The following is a 25,220-nucleotide window of genomic DNA, read 5'->3' as shown; positions in this document are numbered from 1 at the left end:
AGAATTTACATTTACCGATAATGTCCTCAAAAATTCTTTGAGTTTCTGGTTCAAAGTTGCTTTCGACGCCATAAAATGGATCAAAAGTTATATATATATTGAGGAGTTATATATATATATATATATATATATATATATATATATATATATATATATATATATATATTAGACCTGTCCAAAAAAAAAACAACTTTTCGATGGACAAGCTCCCCTGGTGTTTTCCCATTGCTAGATGGCCCAATAGCTAGCACACCGAATTTCAGCCCTCTAGCTAAACCTTCGACCCTAGCGCAAGAGCGTCAAAGTTTTCCGGTGCGAAGTACACAGAGAAGGTCATTCTCCGGTGTGAGTCCTGCAGTTGTCGTGTCAGCAGCACTACGCATAAATGTAAAATAATGTGTGGTGAGATCCGTGTCATGGTCTGCGCCCCCCCCCCCCCGATATCCCCGCGCCGCCCCTGTGCCGCCTTCGCCATATTACCGGAGGGGTTGGGTCACGTGACCACGCTGACCTGGGAGCCGCGACCGGTCGGCGCGGTCACTTGTCCCCCGGTCACCGACCGCACCGCAGCGCCACGTCCACCGACTCTACTGCACCGCTACCAGCTACGTAACTGAGGTTAGTGTGTTTGTTTAATGTTGCCTCGTCAGCATAAAATATGCACCAAAAACGATAAAAGCACTAATTTGTTTTGTCGCATGAATAGTGGACATTTTCAGTCGTTTCATTTCCACATCTCACTTTTAAATATGGGCTGCTTTCTGTTTAGTGCTATGCTGGGTTCCCATGAAAATCTTCACACAAAACAGCTGCAATAACCCAGCAGCTAATATAGATAATTTAATTGATGGTCGCTTTCAAATTAAATCGTGCTCATTTTTGGTAGATACATTTCGGATTCATTTGTATACCGGTAATAGAAATGGACCCATCTTATTTCTCTCGCTTTCAGACTGTTCCTGGCCACTCGTTCGTGCCATGCCGACCACTCGAGGCGGCAGAGAAACTGGGTTTACCAGCCCGAGGAGATCGGGGAAGGCTCATCCAGCACGCCGATCCCGATGCAGAGCCAGCATATGGCTTGTGGGTAAAACCATTGAGGCGTTTCGCCCTACCCAGCTGCCTACCAGGAGAGAATGTCTACAACGGCTCTTCTACCTGGAGGAAATCGAGGTAGGCGTCGTCAGTATCAGGATGCTGGCGTCCAAGGTCTCCGATGAAGCGCTGGCTCTGTACGCTGCTGCAACGCTTACAACTGTCCGCCCCGACAAAGCTACAGACGTCATCATAAAGCTGCACAACCAGTGGGCCGGGCTGAAGAAGAGCAGGAACCGGGATTCTGCGATTGAGAGGAAGAAGAGGCGGCAATTCGAGACATTCATCAACAAACTGTGTGACCTGACAACCGAAACCGCCGTGCGGGACATTCAGCAGGATCGGCTCAGGGATAAAGCGGATAAACAAATGGACCTGAAATTTCTGCGAGACCAACGCAAGGATCGTAAGATGCACCTGGCTTGCGAAGACACCAGCTACAAAGCAAGGGTCATCCGGAAGCGGAAGCGAGAAGCTCCAGCAGTAGCACCGCAGCTGTCCAAAAGTGCAGCTGACGCAGCCGACACCACGGACGCAGGGCTGGCACAAGACGAGGGCGCGGCAGAAGAGGATGTGGAAGACGATGCTGACTACGTCGCCCCCGTAGGTCGGCCGTCGCGATGCAGCAGTGTCACGCTGCATCTCCCCAAGAGAGTCGCGGACGCCGCAGTGTCCAGTGCACTAGACCGGAACAAGGTCACTGATGGCGCTGCAACGTATCTGCTGGCGGCTGCCATTCAGTCCGGTGGAGGTGACCTGCAACAGTTCCGGCTCAGTCGATCAACGGTGCGGCGCCAGCGATCTGCCAACCGTAACCAGCAGGCTAAACGAATTAAAGAAGACTTCTCACCGCCTGTTGACTCCACCATACATTGGGACGGTAAGCTGTTAGAAGATAAAGATGGTAAGGGCGAACGGCTGGCCGTCATGGTGTCAGGCAACACATTTCAGTGCAACCAAGGCAAGATTCTATCGGCGCGCAAGATCAGCGATGGAACCGGTGAATCGCAAGCATCCGAGGCCCTGCAGTGCATCCAGGACTGGAAGTTCAAAGACAGTGTGCGCGCTATGTCGTTTGATACGACCGCATCTAACACTGGCTGGGAAAAGGGAGCAGCGATCAGGCTGGAGGCCAAGCTATCCAAGAAGCTGCTGTACACGCCCTGTCGACACCATATTCAAGAGCTGTCCGCTAAGGCTGTGTGGGTATTACTGTTCGGCAAGGACCAAACGCCTGAAACAAAGCTGTTCAAAGTGTTTAAAAATGTCTGGTCGAAGCTGAACAAAACGCAGTATGAGACCCTGCAACTAGAGGAAGACGATTTGAAGCAACAAGCGACAAAGGTGCTGACAGTGCTGGCCTGCATCCGTGGGAAGAAGCAGTTGCGTGCGGACTACGAAGAGTCTGCGTCCCTTGCAGTTATAGCTCTGGGCGGTGACTCGACAGAGGCAAACGGCGCTGCATCTGTGCGCTTCAAGAAACCGGGTGCCTGCCACAAGGCGCGCTGGATGGCCCACGTCATCTACGACATCAAGATGTTCTTGTTCCGACATCAGCTACTGGAGCTGGGCATCATCTCCAAGGACATGCACGACAAGCTGCGGCGGTTCGCTGTGTTTGTCTGCCTCTTTTACGTCGAAGAGTGGCTCACCTGCACAACAGCTGCGGATGCCGCTGTCAGCGACCTCAGCAGGTATCAGGACCTCAACGTTCTCCGCAGGGTGGACCCTAAGGTAGCGGAGGCGGCAATGGAGGTGTACGGTCGCCACACCTGGTACCTCACGCAGGAGCTGGTTACCTTGGCGCTGGTCAGCTCCCTGGTGGATCCTCCAACGAAACGGCGGATGGCAGACGTCATACACGAGTATGCGACGGAGCAGGCAACCGCAACCAGAATGGGCAAGCCCGATCTCCCGACTCTGCCCACCGAGGCCGGCCAAGTGAAGGCACTGGAACTGGATGACTTCATCGGACCAGAATCCCGCACAGTGTTCGGAGTCCTCGGCATCAGCGCGGGATTTCTGCGAAAGCCGCTGCCGTGGGACGGTGATCCGGACTTTGATCGCCTGGCGACATTCGTCCTGCACCTGCGGGTCACAAACGACACTGCGGAGCGCGGAGTAAAGCTCATTAGTGACTTCATCGGCCACATCACGACCTCCGACTTCGAGCTGCAGGAGCTGCTACAGGTTGTGGAGGCGCACCGTCAGCGGTACCCAGACTACAGCAAAGCCACCTTATCAGCCGCCGTCTGAGGCCATGAGACTGTGATTCTGTGACTGATCAGTGCTGTGCGTCTTTCATTGGCTGTGATGTGACAGAAAAGATGTGATTTAGGCTGTTTATCGTATGTTGAGAAATGCATTTGTTTTATCGTTTCATCAACATATGTCTTTCGTACCAAATACGAGCAGCAGTGGAAACCAGACGCTGTGTTTTGGTTACCTTATATCTAAAGTAGGATAAAGCTGCCTACCTCGGAAAAGTGACATAATGATTTGCCAGTTGTTACTTGTTTCGTGTTTGTCGTTTTGTTTTGTGTCATTACCATTCCTAGGTAATGTATTATTCAATACAAATCAGACGGGTTAGACCACCTGTGCCGAGTTTACGAGCGAAGATGTGTCGATGTGTCAGACAATGACACGGATCTCACCACACATTATTTTACATTTATGCGTAGTGCTGCTGACACGACAACTGCAGGACTCGCGCCGGAGAATGGCCTTCTCTGTGTACTTCGCACCGGAAAACTTTGACGCTCTTGCGCTAGGGTCGAGGGTTTAGCTAGAGGGCTGAAATTCGGTGTGCTAGCTATTGGGCCATCTAGCAATGGGAAAACACCAGGGGAGCTTGTCCATCGAAAAGTTGTTTTTTTTTTGACAGGTCTAATATATATATATATATATATATATATATATATTTGTGTATTTTGGAAGCAGATTGTTCAATAGACACTGATTATTGAATGTGACAGCAGCTTCATTGTTGATTATCTTCCTTGATACACCTTCGATGTGTCGAACTAGCCGTTTGTTTTCGGGTGAGAATCTGCTTAGAATGGAAGCGAAACTCATAATTGTAAAGATTGTCGGTATCATACACTTCATGGTTTTCTGTATTTTACATATGTCGACGTTTCGTCATATCTAATGACATTATCAAGACTAAATACGTTGCATGACATTACAATTATAGGCAATCAAGTAACACCGGTCATGGTACACTTAATCATCATTATCAGTTAGATACAGGTAGCAAATTACAGTAAATCCCCAGGCCAATGCGAATATCGCGCAAGAAGAAAGGAGACAGAATACCTAAGCCGAAAAACAAAAAACAAAAACATAACGTGCTTACATTGAACACGAACTTCTAACACGTCACCTCGCAATTGACAGCCCTGTTATATGAACCACTAAATCACCTGGCGCCTAGTGGTGCTCCCTCATAGAGGGCCAAGGTGCCCCTCGCATTAACTTGTCGGTTAATGAGCGGGTCCCGATCACGAATGTAAACGGCTTCCAGGATGTGTAGCCGTCTACCAAAATCCAAAATCCATTTTCTACCAAAATCCCACCACCCGATCACTTCTGATGAAAAACAATCCGACGCGTGAAACAGACCTCTTGAAACAGACCAACGTAATATACAGTTACAAATGCACTCTTGGAGACTGTGCGCTCCGACCAAACTGTAATTACATTGGACTGACCACAACCTCACTTAGTCGGCGCATTACGATGCATTTGCAAAGTGGAGGCCCAAAAACTCACAGTGACACTCACCACGGACGTAGACTAACCAGACAGGACATGACCAAAAACACTTCCATCCTCGACAAATGCTCAGACGTTCGACGGCTACACATCCTGGAAGCCGTTTACATTCGTGATCGGGACCCGCTCATTAACCGACAAGTTAATGCGAGGGGCACCTTGGCCCTCTATGAGGGAGCACCAGTAGGCGCCAGGTGATTTAGTGGTTCATATAACAGGGCTGTCAATTGCGAGGTGACGTGTTAGAAGTTCGTGTTCAATGTAAGCACGTTATGTTTTTGTTTTTTGTTTTTCGGCTTAGGTATTCTGTCTCCTTTCTTCTTGCGCGATATTCGCATTGGCCTGGGGATTTACTGTAATTTGCTACCTGTATCTAACTGATGATGATTAAGTGTACCATGACCGGTGTTACTTGATTGCCTATAATTGTAATGTCATGCAACGTATTTAGTCTTGATGTCATTAGATATGACGAAACGTCGACATATGTAAAATACAGAAAACCATGAAGTGTATGATACCGACAATCTTTACAATTATGAGGTTCGCTTCCATTCTAAGCAGATTCTCACCCGAAAACAAACGGCTAGTTCGACACATCGAAGGTGTATCAAGGAAGATAATCAACAATGAAGCTGCTGTCACATTCAATAATCAGTGTATATATATATATATATATATATATATATATATATATATATATACATTAGACTAAAAATATATATATATATATATATATATATATATATATATATATATATATATATATATATATATATATATATATATATATATATATAGGGGCACCTATATATATAGGGGCATATATATATATATATATATATATATATATATATATATATATATATATATATACCAGTAAACATGCCGACGTCGGCCGACGTCGGGGTGACGTCGGCAACTCGGCATCGGCATGCCGACGTCGGTCCAACCTCGGCACGACGTCGGCTGGATGTCGGATATGCCCGCATGTTCCGACGTCCAGCCGAGGTCCAGCCGACGTCGGGCCGACGTCGGACCGAGATCAATTGCTGAGGTCCAGCCGACGTCGGGCCGACGTCGGACCGACATCGGCCGCTGTTTTGACCGTTAAAATAATATAAAATACATGTTTCATGTTTCATAAAGAGCTTCTGTATTCAAAATATCCTCAGGAAACTCAAATCTTCCTCCACGCCGCAACCCCCTGATCCGGACTGGACGGGAAACTTTATCCCATTTGGGATTGCCCGTAAGCCGAGCTCGCCCGTAGCCGGGTGCGGTGAGTGCTTGGGGGCTGTTCGGCCCAGGGTATATTGAGTGAAGGGTAGGACGAACTTTGGTAGGAATTTCTAGTATAGCTACTAGAAAACCTACTATATGTGGTTGGGACTAGCAAAAAGTTAGTTCAAACTAGAATGTGGTAGCGCTTATGGTTGGCAGTCGTGACGCGCACGTGACATTCATTTCTTAGATTTCTTAAATAACAGGTTTTAGGGGCCGATTAGTGGGCAGATACATTCAATTAGCTATTAATATTTGATCATGCAAACATTCAAGAATCTACATCATTCAATTCCAGCCAAAATCACGCGGCGCTCCCAGGATCCGATCTCGAGACCCTCGGATCCGTAGCCCGATACGATACCGACTGCGCTACCGAGGACCTCGCGCCGACGATCGGAGAGGCGGATCGCGGGTGCTGGCGTGCAGAGAAATCTTTACCCTGTACGCCGTAGAAGATCGGCTGGGTTTCGTGAAAAATGGTAGAGGAATTGTCGAAAGAAAATTCATCGATCTATCATTTGAGACTAAGAACCATTGATTCCTTCAAAGGTTGACAGAGATATTGCCCGCCGAAAACAGGCCATTTAACATGTAAACCCTATGGGCTGGTAGGAAATGTACGCCGTGGAGCAGCAGTGCTACCAACTAACTTCGGCGGGGGCCGGTTCGGCCTATCCTTTGGTCAGGCTCAGCCCCGGCAACTCACCAGGGCCGGGCCCAGTTGAAAGGCCAGTCGGCAAGTGTCACTTTGCCAAAGTGCCACTTATCAAAGGGACTCTTTGGGAAACGTTGGTGCAGGTGTGTGAGAGTGGCTATATGAATCCATTGTGGGGTCGCCCTTTCCAATAAGTGTCACGTAACAGCAATGGGACCAGGGACTCTATATGAACTGGACCCAGGCCACAGGGTGCTCGCCAAGAAGACCAATGTCTCCATCCTATGATCCTTCCGGCTCTGAAATGGTCTTGTCAGACCGAAAGGGCATAACCCAACAAAACAAACCAAATTCGTTAGCTGGCTGCGTGGTGTAGTGGTTAGCGCACTAACCTCGCGTTTGAATGACACGGGGTTCGAATCCCATTGCCGGCTTATTCTTTTGGCGTGTTGTTCCAGTAAACATGCCGACGTCGGCGACTGGGGGGCTCGAATCCCGCCGCCGGTTGATATTTTTGGCGCGTTGTCCCAATAAACATGCCGACGTCGGCCCCGTCGGTCCAACGACAAACGATCTCGTCAACCTCGGCAGACGATCTCGGCCCGACGTCGGCTCGACGTCGGCTGGACTTCGGCTGGACGTCGGAACATGCGGGCATATCCGACGTCCAGCCGATGTCGGGCCGAGGTTGAACCGACGTTGGGCCGACGTCGGCATGTTTACTGGGTATATATATTGAGGAGTTAATTAGTACCCCCACAGCGTCCCAAATCATTCTTCGGGATCCACAAATGAGTACATGCGCGCAAGCTTGAAAAGTGACATAGAAGATGACATATCATTCATAACGCCTCAAAAGAGTCCACAAAAACGGCCAACTGATTATCTTAGTTTGCGGTGATATTTCACACTTATTCATCATCGATGTCTCGCAAAATGCACTCACTCCCAGTAAAAAATCTGAACATTGCTAACCTTGGTCTCGTAGTTAGTTTCTATCTCAGCGATTTCCTCCGCCTTCTTATTGCGCGTCTCCGTCAGTTTCTTCTCGTACATCTGCGGCACGGGGCGACACGGTACGTAAATCATCGATGTCCGAACATCTAAGGAAAAACCGAGAAATTACATATATGACAAGATTTACTCATAAAAATCGCCATCTCGCACACCCTTCTTAAAGGCGTGGAGAAAACAAATGCAAGTTACAATGGAACCAGAGCAATAGCTTGTTTGTTATGAGGTGGCAGCAGGTAAAGCCTTAGGGGACCCACTCAGGAGGAAGTGTATGAAATATGGACAGATGGTGAAAAATGGGTGGAAAATCACACTTTGAAGGCGATATCCCTCCCCCACCTGATGAAATCCTGGGTGCGCAACTACTGGGAGGTTTCACAATAGGTGGTTTTGAAAATAAGAGCTATATACAGGGTGTCCGGAAAGTTCTGGCGCCTCTTTTGGACGTCGTCTAACGCGCGCTGTGATTATTGGACTTTCAACCAATCACCGCAGATATGACCCCTCGTTCACCGCTCAGCTAGGGGTCGCGTAAATATGACCTTGAAACCGTTTTCAGTGCTAGGTATATGGGCGAAGATGCGCCTTGTCGCTGAGAGCCCGCGCGCGGGGGCCCGGTGCGGCTTGAACGAGGCGCGAGTTGCAACGCGATGCGGCGTTTCCCGGCGAACGGTTGAGCAGGCAAAGGTGCATTCCAGATCGGAAATGTCTTAGAAAATATTCTCACTCAGCTACAACCACGGTATGCCAAAGCTGCTGAGACTGAAGCAGCATTTCAGCGGCAATCGAAGAAAATCTTGGGTCTGATGGACACAAATGTTCCATCATCTTCGTCAAGGTCAAATAAATGACTGATAGGCTGGTCCACGAGGGGTTCCTGGACACGACAATCAAGGCGACTTGCCCTAAGGGTTATGTCGCACTTCAACAGCACGGAGCGCCCTCCAACAACGCCGCTGCCGTCCAAACCAAACTGACAGAGGAGCTCGGCGGACCAGATCACCGAGGTGAAATGAGATTAGGCCACCTTATTATCACAGCCTTAACCCGCTCGACTTAGGCATGCTACGCGTTTTGCAGAATAAGCTCTAGGCCACCTCTCATCCCAGCCTGGAGTCCCTGAACACTCGCATCATGACAGCATGGGAGGACAGGAAATGTCCTGCACCGTCAAATCCCGCAGGCGTTTCCGCCCTTGCGTCGAGTCCGTCGTCGGCACAGACGGTGGTTACAATGAATGGGCACTTAGCAGAAGGATGTGGCTTGGTGTTCCTGGTTATTGTTTCGTTCTATTGTTGAGTATCTATGGACCAAAGGCATTTATTTTAAAAATGTTGAAAAGCGCCAGGACTTTCCGGACACCCTGTACACATGCTCAAAGACCAAAGACTAAAGAGCATCGCTGTGAATTGCTCAAATGAACGTTTTACATGTTATGTAGGTATGAAAGAGTTGTTAACCCGCGCCCCACTGGGGTCTGTGTATAACACGCCCTACTGGGTGGGGGGGCTATTCATAGCCCCCCCCTCCTAACTCCGAAACTACTGGGCTGATCGCCAAAATTCAAACGGCGTCTGATAGCCCCGGAAAAACTGTCGAGCGAAACCTAATTTCATTGACCTCGAGGTCACCGATGACGTCACAGGTCAGGTCAAAGTAAAAATTATTAGCACTTTGGCTTGTTCACATTTTGGGCTCTGGCCGCCGTCTTACAAGTCAGATCAGGCTCATTTTTGGTTTCCACACTCGTGAACAGATGCTCTAGATACATTGAGGGTACCAAACTTGTACCTTGATTTTCAGGTCAGGGTCAGGTCATCACAGGTCACGAAAATATTATATCATGCGTCGGTCACGTGACACATGTTTTATGGTCCATTTAGGCCATAGATTTCGAATTTGATGTCGTCTGTGTCATTCGAGGTCATTTTGAGTCGAATTTAGCTTAGGTCAGGTCACTTTCAGGTCAAAAAAGGTCAAATTTTGAAGTTAAAATTTTTCAATAAAAAAGGTGTCTATTGGATGCAGTTTGAGCTCAGGAACACGATGGTGCCATTTATATTGGTGTACGATGTCAAATACGTACTGAAAAATTGATTTGAAAAATTGATAATTGTGAATTTTTTGCAATAATGCGTATAACTTGGCCATTTTTGAAGATATTTAGCTAAAACTTGCTAGAGTTAGTCATAATCATGCGTTCTGTCACATATATTCCGGGTTTTTCGAAAAGTCAAAAACTTTTTGAAAAAATATAAAAATATAAATTTTGAATATTATTATATAAAATTTTCGAAATTTTCAAAATTTTGAAAATCCGAGATAGCAGTTTGATAGCGCAGTCAATTCTGAGTCCATTCATGCAAAGAAATTGGATCTAGCTTAAAAACTGAGCTCTTGGGAGCGATTGCCGTGGTTCAATGTTTTGCGTCGAAATCGGCCGAACATGACGTCACTCTGACGTCATTTCCGGCCGACCTATGGTAGCTACGAAGTTCAAATTTTGACACAAGGTGTCAAATTGATGCAGCCGAAGGTACTGAAAGTTTGGCGTCGATCCGTCAAGCGGTTTGGAAGTTATTGCAGAAAAACGGGAGGGGGGGCTATAAATAGCCCCCCCCCAGTGGGGCGCGGGTTAAGATGCATTGGTACCCGATGCGCAAAGTTATGTAGGGGAAAGTGGACAATAGTGGCTTCAAAAACCAGGGGCGCAGCCAGGGAAAAAATTCGGAGGGGGCTAGAATTGGCGAGGGCGCCAATTTTGGCTCAGGAGTGCGCCAATTTCGGGTAAGGAGGGCGCCAATTTCGGCTCAGGAGGATGCTGTCAATGCCGAGCAAGGACGACAAAATGTACACTCGTTTTTCCCTTACATGGTCACGCGACCTTATTCCACTCAAACTAGGTTTATTCTAGGTATTCCAGATGAAAACTGCCTTTACATTTTACGTTTTCAAACGGAAGCGAGAAGCGGCAGTCTTGAAGGCAAACACAAACGGGCTGCAAATGTCTGCATTACCGGTGTATTTTTCGACCCCATGGCTCAGTTCCTCCGTCCTTAGGCTCAAATTCAGGTCTCAAATTCTGGTGTCAAGCGTCGTCTGGCTTACGGCCGACCCAAAAAGGACGATATTGACAAGTGAATGAGAGTGAATGAAAATGTGAATGAGAATGGGTTGAATGAGAGTGAATAAGATGAGTGAATAGTTTGCCGGTCGGGCCAATGGCACTGACGTGCTCGATGGATGTTTGCCGAACTAGATGCAGTGAGCTCAAAATTAACCCTCGCGGACCCGGGGGGGGTGTTTTTCGCCCCCCCCCCCTGGCGAATATTTGCGATAGCTCCCGAACGCTTAGGGATAGGAGAGCGAAACTTTCAGTACCTTTCTCCCATCAATTTGACATCTTTTGAAGTAAAAAATTGGACCTAGCCTCATTGATGACGTCACAGGGTCGATTTTTCTAGACCCCTGCACGGCAAACTTCGGCGTCACAGACGCGAATTTCAAATAGCTGCTTAAAATAGAGCTTTAAAAATAAAGTCAAATTACGAGCACGGTCGTGAAGCGTTTGACCTGGATAAAAATATAAAAATAGTTTTAGTGATCTGAGGTCAGAGGTCAGGTCAACGACCCCGAGCTGTGGTTTTAGTTTTTCGCAAATAACTTCGACAAAAATGGTCCTAGAGCTACAGCAGTGGTACCATCGCATTGGCCCTGTCAAGCCGCATCGAATTATATATATTTTTTTTTGGAATTGGTCAAGTTTTATGTTGACCTCATGTGACCTTGAATGACCTTTGGTTGACCTTGATACATGAAAGGTCGCTTATGATAAATTCATGCCCCGCTGATCACGAACCTGGCATCTATTTTCCTCTAAGCCTTCATTTAGAGCCTCCGGATGGGAACATTGTCTTATTTATTATTACTAACTTGAATCAGTAAAATAGCCTCTAGCAAGGATACTCTTCTGTGAACTTGACCTTTGAGTAGCCTTGTATCGTAAGATGAACCACAAATAGGGACCTGATAAGCCTCAAAACATTTCAAAACATATTGGTAGTTAGCACGCAAGATGTACGAAAAAGTGCAAAGTTTGAGGTCAATTTTGAGCATGACCTTGACCTTGAACTTTAATGTTGAGCACTTTTCTGGAATCCTCAGATTCTCGTCTTTCGTTTGACACCCAATTTTGCCGGTACTTTGAGATCACTACACATGTGCCGATTTTTGCCTTTGACCTTGACCTCTGACCTTGAAAATTGACCTGTGGTCAAAAATTTTGGGTGCTTTAGAATCGTCAAATACCTAATCGTTTAATGAAAACCCCCTACGTAGTCTACCCTAGTAGTCTACGTAGTCTACAAAAGTAGTCTACCCCGTAATTGACTACATACTTTTGATACATCTCAGTAACCGTCGTGGCACGTGCCACGTGAAAAGTCAAGGGTGTTCAAGCTGTTTTGCAAAAGTAGTGATTTTGAGAGGCTCATATCTTAGCCCGCGAGGGGCTGGGGTCTCCAGCCGAACGCGCGGGGCTGGGGGGTAAATTTTACCCCCCCCCCCCTGTTATCTCCCGAACTAATGGTCCGATTTGGAAAATTTAAACGCCAATCGAAAGATCTCATCACGAACAACTAAAAACATGTTCTTAATTTAAAGTTTGAGGTCAAGGTCAAAGACAGGTCAAGGGTACAAATTGCAAGTTTCTACAGTATCGGCCTTGCACCGTAGCTGCCGAAGAACGGAGTCATGGACTGAGACTGATTGCCCAAAACGTGTTCTTAGGCTACCAAGACAATATTCCTTGCATACAATATCATTCAGAGGTCAAGGTCAAGGTCAAGTCAGGTCAGGTCAGGTCACCAAAAACAAAATATAGAAAAGGGCATGTGCGACACTTGTTTTATGGGTCATTTTATTCATAGAATTAAATAGGCACACTCAATAGGTGATATGGACCACATCTGGATGAATTTCAGGTCGAGGTCAGGTCAAGGTCAGGTCAAGTGAGGTCAAATTTTGAAGTTGGCTGTTAAGGCCTAAAAAGGTGTCTATCTGATGCAGTTTTTTTTTACGGCGAATCGAATGGTGCTATTTTTGTTTCCGTACAAGGTCTAGGACTTCCAAAAAGTCATTTTCAAAAAAAATTGTTTGTCGTAACGTCATAAAATTTTGAATAACTCCCACATTTTTGATTCGATTCTTCCAAAAATTGGTATGTATTTTATATACGCAAAATTTCGGATTTTATAATCATTTTTTCCGAATAAAATCAGTTTTTTTTTTAAATAAAGGCAAAAAGCAACAATTTTCAAAAACCGAGATCGCCATTTGATAGACAAAGTAGCATCACGTATAACCTTTTTGGTACGTCTTGATTCCCTTAAAAATGAAGGTGTTAGCGGCGTTTGAAATTTTGCCGTTTTTGGGGCGAAAATGGCGAACATGACGTCACTAAAACGTCATTTTCTAAAAAAAACCCGAAGGATTTCGCTCGAATTTTCAGGGAACGTGTCAAATTGATGTAGAAAAAGGTACTAAAAGTTTGGCGGCGCTGCGCGCCGCCGTTTTTGAGATATTGCAAAAATTCGCGAGGGGGGTAAAATTTACCCCCCAGCCCATCGCGGGTTAGCAGTCGCTTAGGCGATTGTCTTGCGGTGATTTTTGTAGGGTAGCTGCATCCATTCTACCAAAGGTAGAATACTCTTGATCTATGTGAGTGACCCCTACTGCACGTGCAAAATGCAAAAAGAAGAGGTGCCAATTTTGTTCCTATTTCAATAACTCGGTAATTACTGGGGCGATTTCGCTGAAACTTGGCATAGAGGTAGGCACCCACCAGGCAATGCATTCTCATGTGTTGCGGTTGCACGTGCGCACGTGCGGGGGGCGCTTCCAGATCTTGAGAACAGCTGGGCCGATTGCGCTCAAATTTGGTACACGGTTGGGGACCGGTTAGTAGGGTGCCGTGCAAAAGTCAGTTGGGGCCCCGTTTGCATGTGCGCACGTGCAGGGCTCACTATCTCGCTCGCTCGTTCTTCGCCCAAAAGGCGTTTTACTGGTCTTAGCAATTGCTGAAAGTTTCATAGCGGTCCATTAGTCGGTTTGGCTATGGCAGGCATGGCAACTTTTCTTATAAAGCGAGGTAATTTGACGTTACATGGTGACCTGAACTTGAAAGACTTAGGTATGAAGCCATTACAATATTTCCAAAACAAAAGATATATAAACAGATGTGCTCACAGCAGCGGCGCTCAGGCGCTGTTTTTTTAGACATTCGTGAGAAAAAACAAGGGGGTGTACGAACATCGCCCACAGCAGGACACCACGTTGCTCACGTTGATGCTGGTCTTGAGCTCTTCCTTGAGTCTCTGGCAGCGGGTTTCCATATCCACCCGAGCCAGCTCCTTTGATTTCTGCTGATTCCATGCCTCGTCCAGCTCCTTCTTGTGCTCCACGTTCAGTAACTGGGGCATTCCACGATAGATCGTACCACTTTTTTCCAATTTTGCACCCTCATTTCTCGAATTTTGACAATAATTGGTCTTAGTGGTAATCATGGGCTCTGAATCGACCTGTAACCATTTCGGGCTTATCATATAAGTATTTTTTGACTTCGCGTTTATAACATTTTTTGAATCTTGGTTTGCAGTTTGCAGCGCTAAGTCTGGCGGGCTGTACCTAACTCTCAGACGGATTATTCAAATGCCAAATGCTATATGGCATTCCACTTGCAATGAAACAGAGATTATCCCTCGCTCTGGCAGGGGGGGTTGATGCAACCCCCCCTAAGGTTTGTCGAAGATAGCGTAAACACGGCGGCGCGCAGCGCCGCCAAATTTGGCACAGCCTATGGGGCAACCTTTTTACATATGACCTGAACATTTGAGGTTCGGGTGACCTTGGGTCAGGTCACCAGGTCAGAAAAACCGGTACAAGGTCATGGTCAAATTTCAATTTTCTTTTTGCACCTGCCCAACTCACAGTTTTTCACTGATTTCCTTCAAACTTTCAGGATGTGCCAAGTTCACCGAGTTGTATAACATATAGTTCGGGTTTTTTGAGGTCACTGACCTGAGGTTAGTTAGAGGTCATTACGTTGTAATGTTAAGCCTGTAGGAAAATACTAAATTCGGAAAACACTGCAGATATCCGCTTTGTTCCATCACTTTTGTGATTTGAAACCATAGTAGTTAACAACAGGTCACTTGGTGCTTCTTTGTTTGGTGTACTTATCCATGGGTCAGGTCAAATGAGGTCAACTGAGGTCAAATAACGTTTTTCCCAATAACTTGGCACATAATGACGCGAGAGCTTAAAAAATGGTGTCATTGTGTTCCTGGTGATCAGCCGAATCGAATGATATGCAATATGATGCAATGTGGTTAACTTGAACTGAATTAATTAATTTAAGTTTAGTTACCCAGCCAGCAATTCGCTTGGGCTGAACTGTGGCAAACGTCGGGCAGCCTGGGCTTAGCTTGGGTTTGCCCACTTTGATCAAAACCAATGTATTTTTACTAGGGCTGAGCTGGGGCATGCCGCAGCTATGCCCAAGTGCGGATAGCAGTAGCTCAGCCCGACATCTGCCCGCGCATCCAAAACAGGCTTAACTTGGGCGGAGCGCAGGCTGATCAAGCTGGCTGTGTCCTTCGGCTAACTGGAGTAAAGCCGGAGCTTAGCCATACTTGTTCGGCTGTTCGCGCATGCGCATTTCTGCGCCAATCATGTGCAGCGTTTGTGACAGTCTGCGCGCTGTGCGACGAAAAGACACACCGGTGTTGGGGCATTTGGTGGTTGATGTTTGGGCGCGTGTGAGAGCGCGAAGAAGGGGTAGTGCTCACTGCTCTTATCAAGTGGACTGGCATGGAGTTTTACGGTAGGTAAGTGTATTGAATGGTGCGCTTGATCGTATGTAAACGTCATGAGTTTGACTGAGTTTCACGCCATCAAACATGAAGCTGAATAGCTGTTCAGCCTGGCGACTCATACCCTCGCTCAGAAAAGCCGCATTCCGTGCCTTTATATCTCTGTGAAATATTAGCACTTCTGAACCAGGAAAATGAAATACAAAACACAAATATTTATCTACTTATCACTGAGCACGCCCATTCTCTGTCCGCGTTGAAAGTCGAATGAACATTTTATACGGATCAATGAGTAGTGCTTTTACAGTATTAATGCAACAATAAGTTATTTTTAAAAGCAAACATGCAATCTAAATTGCAAATTAAACCAATTAATCTCTTCAGGTGCGTACCATTAGAGCAAATGGTTCCAAAAAAATGGAATAGTTATACAAACCAGGACCGGGTGGACGCCGCAGTCGCCCTCGCCAAGTGTTTAAGCGGAAACTGCCTGCTTATAATTAAGTACGTATACCTACATTTACGGAGACCGCGCCGAAAGCTGGCCGACCACCTACTGCAGATGTGTGTGTGTGGAGGAGCCAGACGCCTCCAGAGCTCCCATTCACCAGAGTGAAGTTCCTTATAAACGATGAGCGATTACTTGCTGTCCTTACTTTATGCTTTTGGTTGAGTGTTCAACCAAGTATTATGAACGGGGACGGAGGCTAGCGGGCCTTGTGATTGTTTTATAGTTTTGATGGCGCTTTTTCATAATTCATGCCATATTATTGCTGCAGTTTGCAGTCCACTGTTTCATGTATTTGTGTTTGATTTGACGTGTCTGTAGTCGTTTGAAATATACATTCAATCAAAGTCAACCACTACTTTCCTTTCACAATGCTCGATGACCGGTTAACAGAGCATATGAGTGACCGTAATAATTTTAAATATGCATTGAAACCGCACAGCCTGCTGAAAGTGCATTGGCTGCTCCTTGCTACTTGATCCAGTGTGAAGCAAAAGCAAGAAGAAGTCAAGTCGAGACTTGAGAAAACAGGAGCCGGCGCTCGAGCCGAACCCGAGCAAAGCCACAGCAGTTTGCAATGTATAAACCCCATCCAATTCTATGGCTTAAGTCGGGATAGACAGGGCACACAGAGTGGGCTTGCCGGAGTTCAGCCCGCTCGGGCCCAGAGTAATCTCCATTATATAAATGGATTCACTGCTCGGGCTTAAATCGGGCTAACGCCAATCGTCGCTCAACTAGGGCTAAACTACGGCTGTCCGGAGCTCGCAGAGCGGGCATACCTCCGGCAGAGCATGGGCTTTAGTCGGCGTTTTTGTGTCATACGCCGACTTTAGCCCAAGCCCTAGCCGACTTTAGCCCGACTAAAAATCTCGGGCAATCCGCACTTGAGCCTGCTTGGGCCCGGAGCAAAATTGCTGGCTGGGTAAATATTAAGAAAAACTTTAAGTACACTTAAGCAAGCAAAAAAGTATATCACTCGACGCGCCTTGACGTGCTGAGTTCACTGAAGCTTTTCTTTGTTCTCTATCTTAATTAGATCAAAAGTTATAAGCGAAAAACTTTTGACCTGTTTTTAGCAAAATTTTTACATTTATACCCCCCCCCCAAAAAAAAACCCTAAATATTGACCTAGAGCAACCAAATTTGCACAGGGGCGAGAACTCCAGGAGGTCACCTACCTACCAAATTTGGTGTTTCTAGGTGCCATAGGAGCCAATCGCGAGGGGGGGGGGTCGCATCAACCCCCCCCCCCCCTGCCAGGCCGTGTTATGAAAAATGCCCTGCCAGGGCGAGGGCCGAGGGTTGTTAGGTATTTTTCGAAACTTTGAAAAATACACTTTTTTATATATGACATATGGAGTTTTCTTTCATTTGTATTTTTTGGCCTTTAGGACCGATTTTTTATTTGAAATTTTTATTTCTTAGTAAAAAAACATTTGGCCCTTTGTTGTTGAGAAGTCTGCAAAAAAAAAAATTAGAAAGGTGTACTTTCTATAAATGTGTTTAATTATTTTGCGTCACGATAACGGCCTCGAATAGTGATTTCGGGAGGGGAGCTTACAAATGGTGTGATGAAACTGCCTAGTGATATCACGGGTTACTGAAAACTCCATTTAAGTCTGAGTCATCTGAAAAAATGAATGGAGGGTTCATCCAACCCTCTCACCTATAAGCGCGAGAGTGAAAAAGGCTGTTTTGTTCTTACATTGTTTTGGACGCAAATGACCATAGCTGTCCGGGATGAAACTTACAGGACGTATACGTAGTGTCCTTTAGAGGTCCCACAACTTGTGTATCTGGGGATTTTTCTAAGGATCACATAAGGTCAGGTCGATCACGTGACCTCACTGTGATAAGTCAATGGAAGAACTATACGGGAACTGTTATTTTGGCACCAAATAATTATCTAAAACTATCTCAAGTACGTGGTATCGTGATTTCATGCATTCTTTGCAAAATCCAATGCTTCGCTTTTGCATTGTTGACCTTAAGTGACGTTATTTATTACGTCACTAGGTTCATAAGAGTTTTTCGTAAATAACGCCCGATCAACTTGAGCTAGAGAGTCAAAAAGGCCACCAATACACTCGGGAAGACTTTTCCAATCGAATGGTGTGCCATATGATATCCTTCGCCCATCTTCGTGACCTAAGAGGCTCTGACCTGACCTTGGCCCTAGGTCAACTACTTAAGTTGACCTCTCCCAAACAAAAAGTATGTCATTCGACGCGCCTGAGCTAGTCGAACATAATGATGCCAAAATCGCGCCTCTGCGTCCATTTTTTGCGAAGTTATTTACCAAGAACCGAACTCGTAACATCAGTCACTTGACCTGACCTAAGTCGTTACCGGTTAACCTGATACCTTAACCCTCGCCCGTATTGGTGTTTTTCCAGTCGCGAACGTATAAGGGGGGGGGGGGTCCGTTGGACCCCCCCTTGCCGTTTCGCCCCTGATCGAGCTAGAGCTTCGCGGAAAAAACGAGCGTGTTGCCCGTAACGAGAGGAAGCCGACGATACCCAATTTTAACCCGCGCGGGGCTGGGGTCTCCAGCCGAACGCACGGGGCTGGGGGGGGGGGGGTAAATTTTACCCCCCCTGTTATCTCCCGAACTAATGGTCCGATTTGGAAAATTCAAACGCCAATCGAAAGCTCTCATCACAAACTACTAAAAACATGTACTTAATTTAAAGTTTGAGGTCAAGGTCAAGGTCAGGTCAAGGGTACAAATTGCAAGTTTCTACAGTATCGGCCTTGCACCGTAGTTGCCGAAGGATGGAGTCATGGACTGAGACTGATCGCCCAAAACGTGTTCTTAGGCTACCAAGACAATATTCGTTGCATACAATATCATTCAGAGGTCAAGGTCAAGGTCAGGTCAGGTCAGGTCAGGTCACCAAAAAACAAAATATAGAAAAGGGCATGTGCGACACATGTTTTATGGGTCATTTTACTCATAGAATTCAATAGGCACACTCAATAAGTGATATGGACCACCTCTGGATGAATTTCAGGTCGAGGTCAGGTCAAGGTCAGGTCAAGTGAGGTCAAATTTTGAAGTTGGTTGTTAAGGCCTAAAAAGGTGTCTATCTGATGCAGTTTTTCACGACGAATCGAATGGTGCTATTTTTGTTTCCGTACAAGGTCTAGAACTTCCAAAAAAGTCATTTTTCAAAAATTTTGTGTGTCGTGACGTCATAAAATTTTAAATAACTCCCACATTTTTGAACCGATTCTTCTAAAATTTGGTATGTAGGTGCACATAGACAACTTCTCTGACCAGACATGTGCTTGGATCCGGAAAAATGGATCTGAGATCCGATCCCATGGATCCCGATCCGAGATCCATTCAGATCATAGATCCAACCCCTCAATTTTGTCGAGAGATCTACTGGGATCATAGATCTGACCCTTCAATTTTGTCGCTAGATCCACTCGGATCATAGATCTGGCTCCCCAATTTTGTCGTGAGATCCATTGGGATCATAGCTCATAGGTGCTCAAAATGTTAACAACTTTCTTTCATAAGAAGTTATGAATACCAAAGTATGGTTAGAAACAAACAGTCTTATACAAAGGACATATTAGTAAAGGCATCCAGTTACATTATACAGAATACAAAATAAAGGAGGCTCATGACAGTCACAACTTGAGAGAATTGAGTGACATGAAGATTGTTCAGAGTTCACATACCTACCAACAGAAAAGTTTGCATTAACAATTAACATAGAGGTAAGTCAAAGTAATGACTAATGAACAATACATAACTAGGTACCTACCACATCACAATTCATGTTAGAATCTACATAATGATATTGATAAGACAATCTTGCATTAGACAACCATGAGGCTTTCCAGTTTCCACTTTCCAGCTACCACAATTGATTGATAAACAATAAAAGATGATACTGACACATGTGGCTCGGTTAGGTAAAGGTATTTCAATCTATTGAAAGAAATATTTGATAAAATAAACTGAGATATAAACACAAGTATAAAAATATTCAACAGCCTGCGGAAGCGATGGGAAGCGAAATATCAATTGCAATGGCCTTGGATATTTACCGTAAAATGATTATTCAGTATCTAAATAGAACTCGTGACGTCATTTCAAATAACAAATGAGCTAGGCGTTCTACCTTCGAGTATAATGAAAATAAATAAAAAATCAAACTGGAAATTCAAATGTCTGGAGTTTTTTTTAAAGAATGTTCATTTTTTCTGCCTCACATAATTTTACGATACGATTGTTTGTGAATATCATCCTTGTAGCGTTGAATTTAATGACGTAAAAGTAAGCTGACACGGTATTACATCGCCCAGAGCGGTGTGCGCCTTGCATCTTTGTTTTATTCATTTTTCAAAAGAATAACAATATCTTACGTCATTAGTTTAAAGGGCCTATTACGGGGAATCTTTTGGAATCATTACGGTTTTGGTCAAATTAAGATTTTTCATTGGTCAAACGATAATGACGTAATAAAACCATATTACCAAAACGTGAGCTGTGAATTTCGTTTGTCTTTTTGGGAGGCTCTCTCATAACAAAAGCACAGCATGGCATCACACGTGGCACGATGCCAAAAGTAGGTAATCTGAAGAAGTTGATGCCATTTTTGAACTTGTAATTTTATTAGGAAAGTATTAGAGGTTGGTTGCTATTCTTACTAAATCGAAATTGTGTTGCACATACTAATAGCTCATACGAACATTCTGGATTGGGATTTCATACCTGGCAGAAGTGAATTGCTGGATTATTTTTAACAAAACTGACCTATTTGGCTTCCAGGTTTGATTCCCTAACATCTGTCCATAGGCGGCAGAACAGGGGGGGGGGGGGGTGGCACCAGGGTACAGTGCCCCCCATAGATTTTGGCATTTTAACATTAGCCCTACTGGCGTTGCATGGAAAGAATGGGACCAAAATGAAAATCTGCAGTGCCCTGCTGCCACTGCATCTGTCTGTACTGCTTGTTCATTGAATTAAAGTGGCTGTAGCTTGTTGATAAGATTGTCATCAGTGCTGTCATGAAAAAGTTACAATTGGTCACAAAAAGTAACAATATGCATGTTCTTGGTTTATTTTAAATGTAGTACAAATGTTGTTTATTTAAATTCAAATTTGATGATGATACCTAATGATTACAAGTGGTCTTAACCAATAACCATGTCCAGAAGTGATAATTCTCAATTGTATTGCACTGTAAGGTGTACAATTATGTAGGATAAGGGTTTCATTGGCTACATGTTGCCGTGAGATCCATACAGATCATAGGTCCTCCACAAATTTTTGCCCGCTGGATCCACAGAGATCATAGATCCGACCCCTAAATTTTGTCGAGAGATCCATTCGGATCATAGATCCAACCCCTGAATTTTGTCAAGAGATCCACCCGGATCATAGATCCAACCCCTCTATTTTGTCGAGAGATCCACTGAGATCATAGATCCAGCTCTCGGATCCAAGCACATGTCTGTCTCTGACATATATTCCGGTTTTTTCGATAGACTCAAAATTTTGGATTTTATAATGATTTTCCCAAAAAAATCAGTTTTTTGAAAAAATTTAGGCCAAAATCCAAAATTTTTAAAAAACCGAGATAGCCATTTGATAGACAAAGTAAAATTACGTATAACCTTTTTTGTTACGTCTTGATTCCTTTAAAAATGAAGATGTTAGCGGCGTTTGAACTTTTGCCGTTTTTGAGGCGAAAATGGCGAACATGACGTCACTAAAACGTCAATTTCACAAAAATTTTCCGAGTGATTTCGCTCAAATTTTCAGGGAACGTGTCAAATTGATGTAAGAAAAGGTACTGAAAGTTTGGCGGCGCTGCGCGCCGCCGTTTTTGAGATATCGCAAAAATTCGCGAGGGGGGGTAAAATTTACCCCCCCCCCAGCCCCGCGCGGGTTAAGGTCCTAGGTCATTGGTTGACCTTGCAGGTCAGGTCAATGACCCAAAAGTCGGGAAAATCGGGACCTGTTAGAACGTCGTAAGGTGTGGTTGCTATGGGGTTTTTCGGGGTGCTGATCACGAATATCATGTTAGTTTTGATCACAGATGATGTCTTCATGCATTTAGGCCAGGTCGGGTCAGGTCAGGTCAACCAGTAAGGGTATTCGTAGTAGGTGGCAACCATCTCTGACAGCTTCGTAACATGTTACGAAGGCACCAAAACTACTTCGTAAATGTTCATATGGTTGCTAAATTCGAATTCAGCTCCAAAAACTGGCCTAGAAACATGTAAAACTCGAAAAAAGTGAACCGAGGTCATCAAAGGTCAATGACCTGACCTGACCTTCAGGTGACCTTGACACCCACCCTAATGCATGGAGGCAACATCATATCACATGTTTGAACGCTTGAAACCGCGAAAAGACTGCAAACGCGCGGCTAATGCGAGCCGACATACGCCGAATCGCGATTCCGGCCAAACATGGTCTCGAAAAGTAGGTCACAGGTCAAAGGTCATTTGGGTCAGGGTCATGAAATTTTCAGGGTAGGTGTAAAATTAATAAACGCGAGGGTACTAAAAGTTTCGTCGCGATCTGCCGCTTTTTACGCGAGTTATTCGCGAGAAACCATGAGGGGGTCCGTTCGACCCCCCCCCCCTATACGGGCGAGGGTTAAAATCGGGTACCAATCGCTGCCAATTGTAACGGCACACACGCTCGTTTTTTCGGCGAGGCTCTAGCTCAATTAGGAGCGAAACGGCGTGCTGGGGTCGTACTAACCTCCCCAAAACCCATTTTGTTTGCGGGAAAATCAGTAACTTATAGAAAGAACACCTTTCTAATTTTTTGCATGTTGATTTGAAATATCCTGAAAATTATTTTGAAAAAATAAAAATGTGAAAATGTTTGTTCTCAAAAGCCATTAGAGGCAAGTGAAAAAAAAATCCGATTTTTGTTCAAAAAAGAAATTTTATCCTTTGAAATTTGTAGAGTTATAATATTAGAAAATGTAAAAACATGACCTTATATCCTCGATAATTACCAAAACTAATGCTGAACAAATATATACTTTATTTGAAAGAATGTAATATCTCGACCACAGGTCTTTTTCAAACAGTTTAAAATTAGAAAAGATACCATTTCCATTTGCCGCATTTCCAACTGCCTTTCAACAAAAATTTATGGTTGAATCGTGCCCACTAGCTCACTCGCACCACTCATGAAATATTTGGCTAGCAAAAATAGCAACACACAGAGTGGTTGCCACCCCCCCCCCAGGTAGTCTTTCTGCTCTGCACTCAACATTTTTAGAGCTAGAAGGCTGATTTTTCGTATAGCTGCTCCTCTATCCTTTCTTGATGTCCACTGAAAATTTCAAGTTTCTGTGATTTTTGGTTTCGGAGATATGACCTTGTTTTTCAGGTCATGTCATGACCCAAATGGCCAATTCTCTTGCGTTTGCCATGGGCCTTGTGAGCTTTTGACACCCTGGTTTCGGCCTTTTTTGCCAGTCTTACCTCCCACCTATCATGGAACATGTTGTTCGACGATGTACAGGGGTCAAGGTCAGGGTCAAGGTCAACCTAGGTCATCTAAGATAATTGCGTTTTAGGCAAGCTGAATTTACTTTTTGTGAAGTTTTTTGACTGCATTTTCGGTAAAAGCTTCTCAGATCATGATTTCATGTAATATGGACCCAAAAACAATCGGTGCACACATCAGTATACACACAGACACACACAGACATACAAACACATATAATTGACCTTGACCTAACTTGACCTGAAATGACCTCAGCAGCAAAATTCTGGTCGGATAGTGTGACAAAGAGGTTCTAGCTGGCTTGGCACCAGAAAACAGCATCGTCATCGGTATTTGATAAGCAGCGCACTTGATATCCAACGGTGACCCAAAACAGCAACATTTTTTAGTTTGACCTGACCTGGAAGGTCAATGACTGACCTGAGAAGGTAAAACTGGGTATCATTGGATTTGTCTCTTCCCAAGGAATCTTTTTGGTCTTTACCGCTAAGCTCTATCTCCAACAGGAACGAAATGGCGCGGGGGGGGTGGCAACCACCCCTCCCCATGTGCGTTCTAGGATGGGAAAATGGCATGTGCGGGCGAGGGTTAACATACCGACTGACCATAACACAAAACATCCTACAGGCCTTCGCCATTATTTCTCACAATTTCGTCCAAAGTCACCCAGCTGTCTAAAAGGCATAACAGATGCAGCATGCCAGCAACTATCATATGCTGTCCAGGCTTTTACACATTTACGTATCTATCCGTCCAGTATTCACATAACACCGTAACACCAGAATGGAATACAAAGAAAGCAAAGATGGGCATAATTGGCATACTCGCATAATTGGCTGGACAGCATATGATAGTTGCTGGCATGCTGCATCTGTTATGCCTTGTAGACAGCTGGGTGACTTAAGACGAAATTGTGAGAAATAATGGCGAAGGCCTGTAGGATGTTTTGTGTTATGGTCAGTCGGTATGTTAATACTTACTTATCTCGTACGGCTGAAACTATGTATTTTGAAAAATAGGTGCCCTATGTGATGCTATTTTTGCTAGCCAAATATTTCATGAGTGGTGCGAGTGAGCTAGTGGGCACGATTCAACCATAAATTTTTGTTGAAAGGCAGTTGGAAATGCGGCAAATGGAAATGGTATCTTTTCTAATTTGAAACTGTTTGAAAAAGACCTGTGGTCGAAATATTACATTCTTTCAAATAAAGTATATATTTGTACAGCATTAGTTTTGGTAATTATCGAGGAAATAAGGTCATGTTTTTACATTTTCTATACTATTTATGAACATGTTCCTCGCACAAGCACTAACCTCATTAAAGAGTTATAATATTATTTGATTCATTGCAAGCTTAGTGCTGCTCACCGTTTGTTGCTTGCTTAACCCTTTTTTTAGTTATAGTCCATGAAACTCACCTTTACAAACCGAACTTTAAAAAATGTTATGCAATATAACTCAAACACTTTATCTGAGAAGTCTGATATTTTACCAGGCGCCGTTGGGGC

At 44.8% G+C, this 25,220-nt stretch overlaps 1 protein-coding gene across 2 annotated transcripts in view; it reads right to left on the bottom strand.

The window, feature by feature from the left end:
- Nucleotides 1–25,220, bottom strand: part of LOC122392160 (nucleolar protein dao-5-like) — a 179,300-nt gene that overhangs the window by 119,269 nt on the left and 34,811 nt on the right. Inside the window, exons 3-4 of one of the 2 annotated variants that reach the window (XM_043386739.1) lie at nt 14,173–14,301; nt 7,793–7,873 (exon numbers count right to left, since the gene is read on the bottom strand). In XM_043386739.1, coding sequence (XP_043242674.1) covers nt 7,793–7,873; nt 14,173–14,301 — 210 coding nt within the window. The remainder of the gene's footprint in view (nt 1–7,792; nt 7,874–14,172; nt 14,302–25,220) is intronic. The other variant, XM_043386740.1, reaches the window with a different exon arrangement.

This window comes from Amphibalanus amphitrite, unplaced genomic scaffold, assembly GCF_019059575.1.
Source record: "Amphibalanus amphitrite isolate SeventyFive unplaced genomic scaffold, NRLGWU_Aamphi_draft 000472F_arrow, whole genome shotgun sequence".
Taxonomy (NCBI): Eukaryota; Metazoa; Arthropoda; class Thecostraca; order Balanomorpha; family Balanidae; genus Amphibalanus; species Amphibalanus amphitrite.
Note: the sequence above shows the minus strand (reverse complement) of the source record. Positions and strands in the feature narration are given on the sequence as shown.